The 11,928-nt window shown below is 39.7% G+C and overlaps 1 protein-coding gene across 2 annotated transcripts in view; it reads left to right on the forward strand.

The window, feature by feature from the left end:
• The window catches only part of sdk1a (sidekick cell adhesion molecule 1a), a 223,655-nt gene that overhangs the window by 102,873 nt on the left and 108,854 nt on the right, over positions 1–11,928 (forward strand). For both annotated transcript variants that reach the window (XM_034885383.1, XM_034885391.1), the window contains exon 5: positions 7,853–7,986. In XM_034885383.1, coding sequence (XP_034741274.1) covers positions 7,853–7,986 — 134 coding nt within the window. The remainder of the gene's footprint in view (positions 1–7,852; positions 7,987–11,928) is intronic.

Raw genomic sequence — 11,928 nt, forward strand, 5'->3', positions numbered from 1 at the left:
TTACTGAGAAATAAAATGAACTTTTTTGATTTTTGGAAAAAGGCTGCAATGAAACAAAGAGTGAAAAATTTAAAGGGGCCTGAATACTTTCCGTACCCACTGTATATCCAACCATGTAACCTTGAACATTTAACACTAACTCTGAATAGGATCCGACAAACCATGAACAGACTTAAACTGCTTCACTCCTTCGTGCAGATAGCTTAACAAAGTGAATTCTGAGTTGTAAAAGCCGAATATGAAATCACAGCATTTGAATTTAACACTCATTATTTCAGGTACAAACTGTCATATGAAACACAATCAGGCTTATTTTCAAGATTACCGGCTCTCTGTTGAGATGAGCGGCTGGGAGCGACAGGGTTTGAGAATAAGGTTTGTTTCTCTGGCTGAGAGAAGTAAAGAGAGAGAGTGTGTGTGTCTGAGATGGAAAGACAGTGAGAGAAGTCACCGCCAGTTGTGTGGTTAATTGGAAGCAGACATAATTAGTCCTAATTAGAATAATAGCCATTCGTCTAGAGATACATCCAACTAATGGGACTAGAACAGTCACATACACACACACACACACACACACACACACACACACACACACACACACACACACACACACACAGACAGTTACCATCATCCAACTGCCTTGTTAGAAGAATGTGGTCTTGTATTCTAGATTTACTGTATGACCTGTTATGACAGATATTTGTGCAATTACGTGAAAAAGCGCTTTTATGTGTGAAAAAAGACAGAAGACAGACGTAAAGCAGTAGTAGAAAGTAAATGATTCATTGAGCTCCTGTAGCTGAACAAACAGTGAGTGGAGAGAAACGTCTCCTTCCTCTGTTTACTTAGCATCTTGCCTCATCCCTCTCTCCTCTCCTGTCCTCTCTTCCTGTCTGCTCCTCACCCTTGCCCCCGCTTTACTTTGCTTTCCATTCCCTTACCGTTGCCTTTTCACTTCTCTCTGCATGTCCCTCAGGCCGTGCCAGGGGACATTAAACAAACAGAGTCTGTTCAGCAGCCCTCCAACTTTTACTCTCTCGCTCTCTCGCTCTCTCTCTCTCTCTCTCTTTCTCTCTCTCACACTCTCTCTCATATACACATATACACACATGTCAATTACTTTTGGACTGCAGGCCCTAGGCTACATGTTTCCCCCTGTGTGTGTGTGTGTGTGTGTGTGTGTGTGTGTGTGTGTGTGTGTCGTGGAGACTTATTGTCAGTGGCAACTGGCCAAGCCGGCGTACGACCACAGAAAAGTTTCCCTTTCTGTGTCTGTTTGACCGTTGGAAGGAACTGTAAAGGTGATTGCGGAGGCAAGCCTGTGATTTGGGCACTGCGTTAATTACAAGTCACAGAGCTACAGAGTGTGTAGGGCAGAAGGGAGGGAAATGTTTTCTGAGTCAGTGAAGGGGTTGTTAAAATCTCTCTCAAACATTAGTGTTCATTAATGTTCTAACCTCTACCATTTTCTTTTTTTTTTGTCCTTTCTCTTTCTCCCTCTCTTTATTGGTTTCATGTGCAGTCACATGTGCAGGCTGTATTTCTCTCAGTGGAAAAATCATCAAGATTGACCATGCAGAACTAAGACATTAACAGAGAATAACTTTAGATTTGGTTTTGAGTTATAAATAGTGTGTGGACGGAAACTGAAATAAAATTTGACACGAGAGAGCAGCTGGGTTGCACACGATATTGCCAAAAATTTGTAGCCCTGGTACTTACATTTGGTTTAGGTTTGGTGTTCCTGTTAAGGTTTTATTAGCCTTACTTGATTTCTAATTTGTTTTTTAACCCTTATTATGTGCATTTAGCAATTTGCGAGTGCAAGTTAAGGCCTTTTAAATTCTTGCTCTGTCTAACCAACAATCCAAAACCCAAAGGCTTTTATGTGCAATTATAAAGACAGAGAATCTGCATACAGAGTGTGCATCTAGGACTGAAAAAACTTAAATGATGAGATAATCAAAATAGTTGCCCATAATCTTTTGATTATCATTTCATTGACTATTCGTTTCAGTAATAGCATATGGGTGTAATGTTCGAGTGTCCGTATGCTTTGTTTTGGTGTCTACATCAGTTTGGCCATATGGTGAGTAGGTCTGTAGAAAGGTGTGTAGTTGCGATTGACTGCTCTGGATGTGTCCAACGGGTGCCTTTAACAAACACGAATCTTTCCCTCTTATCATTTTAATGTAGTCCAAAATGTTTTGGCCTTGATTTAAATTGAGATAGACGCAATCCGGGCATTTTAAATAGTTGATGCACATTTTTAATGCATCAGCAGCCTGCTTCCATTATTTCTATTCATTTGGTTCAGCTCCAGCAGGCTTGTTATAGAGATGCAGAGATGTTTTTGTGGATGTTTAGTTGTTTCCCTTTTGTTTATCACAAGATAAAAGGATAGCAGACATCTTATGCAGTACGTGACAATTAATGTGTTAAGAGATTCTTTTCCTACAAGTTTAAATCAAGAGGCACTCTTATAGGGTCTTGTAGAAGGAATGCCAATGACAGTCCAGCTGTGGGACAATGGGATACCAATGAGCAGAAACTATAACAGTATCAAATGTCAATACCAAATTATGAGGCACATAATGTTATCCAATATTAGTCCAACTTTTTACTTTTTAAACCACACACATGAGCTGAAGAGGATGCATTAGCATTTGTCTTTAGCAACTGCTAGGTTTTCAAACTATACTTGAACAAACATTGTGACAAGAAGTACCTTAAATGACAGAATCTCATTATTGGGAAAAATGTATTTGAGGTGAACTTGGATTTTTGGTTCAGCCCATGTCCCTAACATGGAGGGGGCGGGATTTATGACCGACAGCATACTACAGCCACCCGCCAGGGTTTGGCTTTGCTTATACAGTCGATGCATTAACCCCTGTATCACACATTAATGATCTAAAACAGACGTTAAAACATGAATGACTTAGTTGTCTGTTATTAAGCGTTCTTTCAATAGATCTGTCAATCAACTTTAAAATAAAAGTAGGTTTAAATCATCAGTTTGGGTTTTGGGGCTACCCATTTGTTCATAGTAGAATTTATTGAAGGATTTTTATTTATTTACTTTTATATTGATAAGGGAGAATTAGCTCATAGATAAATTTCATCAGCAGTCCCTGGGCAAGCAAATCAAACTTGAGAAAAAAACAGACTTATCTCTTGAGTCTCATACAGAACAACCCTCAATGATAATGCTGCAAAAATGACATTTGACCAAACTTTGAATCTTAATTTAGCGTTTAGGGCTTTCACATTTGTAGCAATCAGAAACTTAAACAAATGTTTTTTTTAAAGATAATTTTTGGAGGCTTTGCATTTTGACTGAGCAAGAGGATTAAAGAATGTTAAGCAAATACTGTTAAACAAATCTTTAACCACAGGCTGTGTTAACAATTGCTTCATTTAAACTATGCATGGAAAATCACTAAAGCAGTCACTGTCGAGCTACTGGCAGAAAAATGTCAAGAGCTGCTGGCAGCGGTCCAGTTCTCAGTCTTAACTCAGTTAGACTGTTTAATCCCATTATTAAAACACATCTATCATATGTTTCAAAACCACATGGAACTGTTGTAGGAAATTGGCAAAGTTAAGTCCTCTGGAAAAAAAAAAGAATAAAAAAAATATTCTCTGTTTACCACCAGGATCTGTCCTAAATCCAAGCTTGATATCATCTAAGACCTCCAGGCTTCTGCTGGAGCCCAATTTACCCCAAAGCATTAGGACACAAACTGGCTCTCGGGTATTCCCATCAGCCACTAAAAGAGTGTGTCGTTTGAAATTGGGGAAAAATACTCCACTACCGGCTTTGTGTTCACTGAAAGCGCAACAATCGCAGAAATGTAATTCTTTTTTTTTTTTAAGATTAGTTTTTAGGGTCTTTTCCTTTAATTTGACACTGGAGAGAAAGAGACAGGATGACACCTAGCAAAGGACCACAGGTTGGATTTAAACCGGGGCCACTGCAAAGGACTCAGCCTACATGGGGTGCACGCTCTTACCCGGTGAGCTAGAGGTCGCCCCATCAGAAATGTAATTCTTGATGGATGATTTGCATAATAATCCTCATAGAATGATGACGATGACTTGTTTGGTAATGTTTATACAGCAATTGTGAGATTTTTAATTGTTTGCAGTTGTGCAGACAACGAAAAACACAATCCCCCCAAAAAAGCCATCATAGCAGCATAAATTGATAAATATGGTATAGCATTCCCCTCCTCTCTGCGTTCAAAACAATGCACTCTCTGCAGCAGAGTTTTATAGTTACCAATTACTTTAGGATAGAGGACTCCACACTACAACTCAAGCTGACAGGCTATTTTGAAAGCAGGAATGCTTCAAAAATTTGAATACCCCAACCCCAATAAAGTTTGTAAAAACAAAATCATTATTATAAGCAGGATTTATACAGGTTTTATTATTTATACATAGACACATAATGCACCATTCAGCAGGAGGGTATAACTCTTGTGTAATTCTCTTTTATGACCTTGATCAGAACATGGATTTGGCCTAATGTTGTCAAAGTTCCTAATAACAGAAGGGAAGGCGGAGTGGTGCATATGTACAGTATGTGTGTGTGTGAGTCCTTCTGTGTGTGTGTGTGTGTGTGTGTGTGTGTGTGTGTGTGTGTGTGTGTGTGTATGTTTGTTTTCAGCCTTGCATTGCAGACACCCTACTGTACTTTTTATTAAAAAAGGGTCTTGGGGCCAGACACTTAATGAAAGACCAATCTGGCTTGGTGCTCTGGCTCAAAAGAGTCTGGGGCGGGGGGGGGGGGGGGGGGGGGGGGGGGGGGGGGGGGGGGGGGGGGGGGGGAGGAGGTAAGACGGGACAGACAGGGGGGACGATTGAGAAAAAACTAGAGAAAGAAAAACGCAAAGAAAATTGGATGAAACCAAGAAACAAATGTGCAGATTGTAATCTGAGGGAGAATGGAAAATTGGAGATACTGTAAGAGAAAGAGGCAGGGAGGCTATTTTTTTATTATTTGGGCTTGGGTGAGGGATACACGGAGGAATGCAAGAGGAGAGGTGAATAGGATGCAGTTGATATGTATTTTAATTTCTCTCTTATGCCTGGGGATAAACTGTCACACATATATTCACATAAGCATGCAGAGTCATGCACTGTTTTCCAATTGAGTTTGTCTTTAATTAAAAGCCTGAACAATTATGTTTAATTAAATGTAGAACTGAAAGGGAGCAGAAAGTCGTATGTTGAATTTATGTTTTATTAAATCTCAACTACATCAGTTCAGCCATCCGTCAGAATGAAAAGATGCACAAAAGCAGCTCATGTGCATGCCTATTTGTATGCCTGCTAGTGTGTCTGACTGGATTGTAACTCTTAGGATGAGAGTGTATAACCACCCTCCGGCTACTTAGAACAAATTGGGTAAAATGTATTATTTTTTGAAGGGAAATCCACGTGATTTTAGATTGCCCGACATCTTGTGGGCATAGTCAATTTCTTTCCCTTTGTGTCGCTTTTTCGTTACCAAAGTTCCATGTTGGAAATCAAGTCTGAGACCTCCCAATTTGGAACCAATCAAAGTGTAAAGGAAATTGCTGTAGCCATCAGACAATGTCATCAAAGGTAATTTTAAATAGTACACATAAACGAGATACGTAAGTGAGGAAAATACTGCACTACCAAAGCCTTTGAACTCAACAAATGTTCAGTTGTTAATATGCTATCTTAATTTGTCTTTCTGCATTCTCATACCCGCCCACGGAGCTCCTTTGACTGTTAATAGCTTGGTGGATTTAGATTCCCTCAAACCTCCCAGGCTCTCTCCATCCTTAGACACTATAGGCAAATGGAAGCCTGCCTGTCTATTAATCAGCTGGGTGCAGGGTAAAACAGATGTGATAAAATGGGCTGGTCAGTGCAGTTAATGAGCTTAACAGCAATAAATTGCATTATAGACCTCGGTGAGGATGCAGTATCTATCCTCACTGTGGAACCAGTTGTGGAGAACAGGAGAAGGGTTTGGTAAAGCTTCTTTTTCAGGCAGTGAGATGCAGTTGAGTGCACATGCATACATGCAAACACAAAGTAACATACACTCACACAAATAGAGTGTCAGTGTTGAGGCTCTGACTCTTGTGGATGTTCTGCTTGGAAATCACACTGAATAAAATTAGACCTGACAAATTCTGTCTGTATATGAGTGTGTGTTTGCATTGTGAGTGTGTGTGTGTCAAACATCCGCACGTACTCTCCTCTCCTCTCTCCTCAATCAATATGAAGTTCAATCAGCGGTTCTGCGTGTTGTACATACAAACACCTCCATGTATACTGTTCAGAGCTATCATGATCTCACGTCCATAGGTGCATCAACATGGTCTTCTCTAAACTGTGGATGATGGTAGACAATATTGGTTGGACTCAATTTGGTTTTGCCAGCATGCTGCTTATAACACTGCAGCACCAGTGGAGTGGAGGCGCCATATGAGGTGATCATCTGATAATCAAACAGCAAGAGGTAGTCACAATGCTGTCTTAATCTAGTTCAATCATTTCCAGATTTAAAAGTGTCAGCAAAGACAAAGAAGTGCTGGGTCTATTTGGACTCAGCTTGTTGTTGATACACGGGATATGATACACCTGATAGGGTGTCGATTCAGGTCGGTATAAGTAGCATGTGCTGCTTTGTGTGCCAAATTGAAATTGAGTGGAAACTACGCCCAACTTGCACTGTACCGATCCAGTTTTGGGGAGCACACATTGCTGCCAATTCAGAACTGCTAAACAATGCTCACAGAAACACATCCTACGGATACACATACTTGCAGATGTTTGTTCAAATAGATGTCTGTCTAAATCTAGCACACTCCTTTTCCAAAGACAAAATGTGTTTAAACATGTAGTATTTGGGATCATCCACATTTCATATCTTTTCTTCTATTATTTTTTATTTATGTATCTTCAAATCTGAAGTTTGTCTTGCAGTGCTTTACAATGTTAACACAGCATGCAGGATGTAGCTGTGTTGCGGGAGCACAGAATCAGACAATTAAAGTCAATACGAATAAAAAGACTATCATCTCACTTTAATATCCCCCCTTTGGTCGTATTGATTTTATTTCAGTGTCAGTTCTCAGGTTAAAATATTGGGAGATTTACTTTCACTGACATGCTGAAAACACAAGAAGCACGACTAAAAACATCAACCTGCACTTCCTGCCTGGCGGCATCTGTTCCCAGGCACACAAGTTCAAACACAGGAAAATCTGAGCTCTACGAATGTATTTTTTACCCTCCTTGACTCGCTCCTGCTATTCTCTCCCACACCGTTGCCCTGAAAAATCAACTCTTCCTATTATACTCCCCTGAAAAGCAACAGTAAACAAAGTCTGTTTGTAAGTGATTGTTTCTTATCTATGAGAACAGTGTTAGATCTTGTGGGTTTGTGATTGTGTGTGCTTGTGTATATTGTATGTGTGTGCTGTATTGATCACTACTGGTACACAGGGAAATAAAGATGGACCTTTGTAAAGAAGGAAGAACAACAACACAATACACAAACAACAAGAATGGCCAAAAAGAATGAAAGAGGAGCCACATATCAATCTGAGACAGGAGGAGAGATTTATTTAAGCTCTCGGAATCCTCTTTCCTTTCTGATGATTGTATTCAATGTTTCCTTCTCCCCCATATGAATTCTAAATGATCCATGTACCAAATACTCTCCTCTTGTCATGTTCTTAGTTTGAGCAGTGTTACTGTCTCAGACGGAGGAAAAACACAAGAAGAAGGCACGTTTTGCTGTTGGTTGTTGTTCTTGTGTTTTCTAATCCTTTGATGTCTGTGTTTTTCTGCCCTACAGTGCAATCACTTTGGACAATCAGCTGGTCGTCTTAGCAACCACTGCAGCGGATGCTGGCCGTTACCACGTAGAGGCGGTGAATGAGATGACAGGAGAGAATGTGACAAGTCCTGCTGTCTACCTGAGCATCTCAGGTAAAAAAAGAAAAACTTCTGTCCGATTGTCAAAGCTTTGGGTGTAATATCAAACAACGCTGCTTATTAAAGTGGTGTAAGTTTACCAAGTCACAATCCGTAAATAAAGCCATGCAGCATATTTAAAGCTCACAAAGAAGCTTAGTAATCAAATAGGACTGATTGTGGATTAGAAGATTAGTCTTTGAGAAATAGCAGCTCTCTCATTAATTGACTTTGCTTCACCTTTTTTAGGCTTTTGGGGACTGGAGCATGATTGGGTTCTCAATCAGGGTTGGGATTTGATAGCACTTTCATGGATGTGAATTCCTTTTGCTATAAACTCAAAGATTCAGTTGAAATCTGCAGTGTTTGTTGGCTCAGAAAGCGGTTTGAGTGGCTGCAAGATTACTGTTGACAACCCCTACACACAACCTGAATGGAGACGAGCAGCAGAGGATGTGAAAGATGTTTAAATACGTATCTGACACATCAGAAAAATTTATGGAATCAATTTCATTTTTAATTTGGAGCCATATTTTTTTTTGTAAACTACTTGATGCAAATGCAGGAGGCCCATTAAGTTGAGAAGCTTAAATTATTGATATCATATGGATGGAAGTTGTGAGATTCCAACAGCTGAAATTGACGTGACCCAGCCAGATTGTTTCATCAGAGAAGACTCACCACTCAGGTAGTCTTGTTGAACTACAATTTAACACTGCCCAGTCATGATCGTAGAGTGATGTTAAGTGGTGTTACGAGTCCAAGTCAGAATTTTTAACCCCACAAATTTTGGGGTTAAAGATTAACCAGCAAAAGCAAGAAAAATGAGAGGCCCTTTTACCTGAATGTTTTGAAAATTTATGTTAGTAAAGGCAGGCTAGAGATAAGCAAGACAATTAAAGAGTTGGAACTCTTTGATCTTTTAAATGGGTATTTTACTAATCTGTACCCACATCCAAAATGTTGACAAGCTGCTTATCAGTGTGCTATTTTTGAAATTTAGTTCAATTCAGTCTTTTTTGATTAAATGTGTAGGTTATTATAGCCTAAATCCTAAATCAAGTTTTGATAGAGAGACTGCTGGCTATTTGTTGGTATTTAAAAAAAGTTCATAGTTTCTATGGCTGTTTTTATGTTATGTTAAGTCATGGCAGCATAGTTTTAATTCAAGAACACATGAATTCATTCATTAGGTTTGGTTAATGAATGGCATGCGGCCATTTGTTCATTTAGGAAGAAATAGGCTACACTTACAAGAACTAATATGTAAATTCTTTGCTTCTCCCTCTGTGTTCCTGTCTTAGTCACAGCCTTTATGGCTGAATCACTTCATATCCCTCCCTCTATGTGGCTTCCCCTTGGAGGCCAGAGATTAAACTCTCCTGTCTAACAGTCCTTCAGCTGAAGTGTTCACTATGGTTAAATGAAAGGAGGAGAGAGGGAGAAGGGAGGGGGGGAGTGAGAGAGGGAGGGAGAGAGGGAGGGAGCACTTTGTCCCTTGTGGCTGTATAGAGTTTTAATTAGATTCTCTTTACAGGGTTGTATCCTTTGGCATCCTTTGTCACAAATGCACACACTGACACACACACACTCACATAAATATACGCACAGTACCTTGTTACAGCTGTCAGAGTGGAATTCTCCCTTGGGCGTTTTTTAGTAAGGCTTCACTGATCAGTCTCCGGCCATAAACGTCTGCGTGCGCATTTGTTTGTTTTTGTGTATTAGTGTGTACTGTCTACAATAAACATTCCTTGGGTAAATATCCTTTGCTATAAGGCAGCAGGTTTGATTCCATTATTTGTTATTGAGATCGGAGTAGAGGAAAGAAGGATTCAATAAAAAGTGGAAGACAAGTGAAAGGATGACAGAAGGAAGCAAACCATGAAACATGGAAACATGTATTCTTGCTTTATTTTCCAAGTCAGTCCTCGATAATAAACCTTTAACAGCACATTTTTCGGTCGGTTCGTTTTGGAAATGGAAAAAGGGGCTGCAGTTGGGAATGTGTTTGGATCATATTATATGTGTTTGTCACATAGCAAACTACACTGATAACACTGCAGGATGATAATGCAAAAAAGTTTTAAAAATAATAAACAATTGTGAATTTGGATTGAAAAGATGCTTGTATTGAGTGAAAAAACTGAGTAGGAGACTGGGCCTATTAATGATAGCAATCAGTCAAGGTTTGCTAGCAGGAAATTTGAGGATAATTTCCACTTTGTGCAAATGAGATTAAATTGAAGCGATGAGCAATTCACCAAGTCAACTGATGCAAGACAACATGTGAATTAACTCATGCACATTGTGTTTTTTTGTGTTCACCTGCACCTCCTTCTCTTTTTTTATTTCCTGTCCTATCTCTGTCTCCTTCGATTTCCTGTCTCCCCTCTTTTCACTTTTCCATTCCATTATACAGCTTGTACAGGATGTGAAGACAAAAGTTCATTGCTGTCAGTCAACTGTTCTATTTCTAAAAATGTTGTCTTTCTTTTCAGAAATTTAGAATAAATGAGATACGTATTTCCTATTCTTACCCTTTCTTACTTGACTTGAGCCTTGTGCTCAACAGAGAAGAACAAGAGAAAGAGGATTGGTAAAGTAAGAGCCAGATGAGAAAAAACTTTATGAAGTAAGTTACCGATGTAGACTGAGAATATGACCAACAACCTGTTATTGTCTGGTAGAAAAAGCTCTTTCACACACGCACAGGCATTAACACTTATGCAGTCACATTTATAAGAGCTGCTTGTCACATTCATGCTGTGTTCAGATTGACACTCAAAATCTTTTGGCTAATCCACAAAGCCTGTAAGAGCTGAGAAAAATGGTACACAACCCACTGTATGACCTGCCTATTTGACGGATCCATTATCTGCATGTCCTTGCTCACTATCCTGTAAGTGTGGCCTAGACTGCTTAAAATAAAAAGCACTAACTGTCATCCGTGGTCGGGCTGCAACAGCCACAATTGATAGCAGCTCAACAGCTTGGTGAGAGGTCATACACTGTAATCACTGGAAGAACAGCCCGCCTCTAACAGAAACAGCTCCTGGAGGCTTCTTTTTTTTCTTTTCGTTTTTAGCACCGCTGACAACATATGGTGTTAGAAGAGATTTTTAGATAGTTATCACTGCCTACTGGACGTGACAGATTGGAAGAAGATGGATCTATTTAAAGTAAAACATGTGCTGTACAACGTGTCCCAATATCAAGTCAACACAAGTCACATCAACATAGTCACTCCATGGGGGGAGGGTCAAATTCAAGGTGCAGAACTGGTATTAAGTTAATGTATACACATGTGTAGTCAGTGTGTTTGCATTAGGCAGAAAGTGAGTTCTAATTGCCTCAAGGCATTTCTGTTAGTTACAGGACATGAGGATTCTTTCTCCTATTAAGTAAGCTTCATACATACCTGCTATCATCTCTCTCTGCCTCTCTGTTTCTCTATAACATACACACACCGGCACACACACATTTACACACACCTCAGCCTGTCAATCAAAACAGCAGTCAGTCTCCCTGTAGGCCAGAGGAGTGTGGGCATGTCTGTGTGCTTCTCTTCAGTTCACAGTGGTGGAGGTCTTTGTAGATTTGTACATTAGACCATTAGAGCAGCAAAATATCCCCAAAGAGAGCAGTCACTGGAGGACTATTCACGCACACACACAGACACACAGACACACAGACACACGCATACACACACAGACAGGCCTGCAAACGTACACATGCTTAAGATACATGCCCAGAAACACTATGCATATCTGGACATGAAAGACGTGCACTTTACAAAATGAAGAAGCAAGTCAAAACGGCTTAAGAACTCAGACAACCCAAGATAAAGAAGTTATGATCCTATATTGAAAGATCTCCTATATATATATATATATATATATATATACAGTGGGTACGGAAAGTATTCAGACCCCTTTAAATTTTTCACTCTTTGTT

This window comes from Etheostoma cragini, chromosome 2, assembly GCF_013103735.1.
Source record: "Etheostoma cragini isolate CJK2018 chromosome 2, CSU_Ecrag_1.0, whole genome shotgun sequence".
NCBI lineage: Eukaryota > Metazoa > Chordata > Actinopteri > Perciformes > Percidae > Etheostoma > Etheostoma cragini.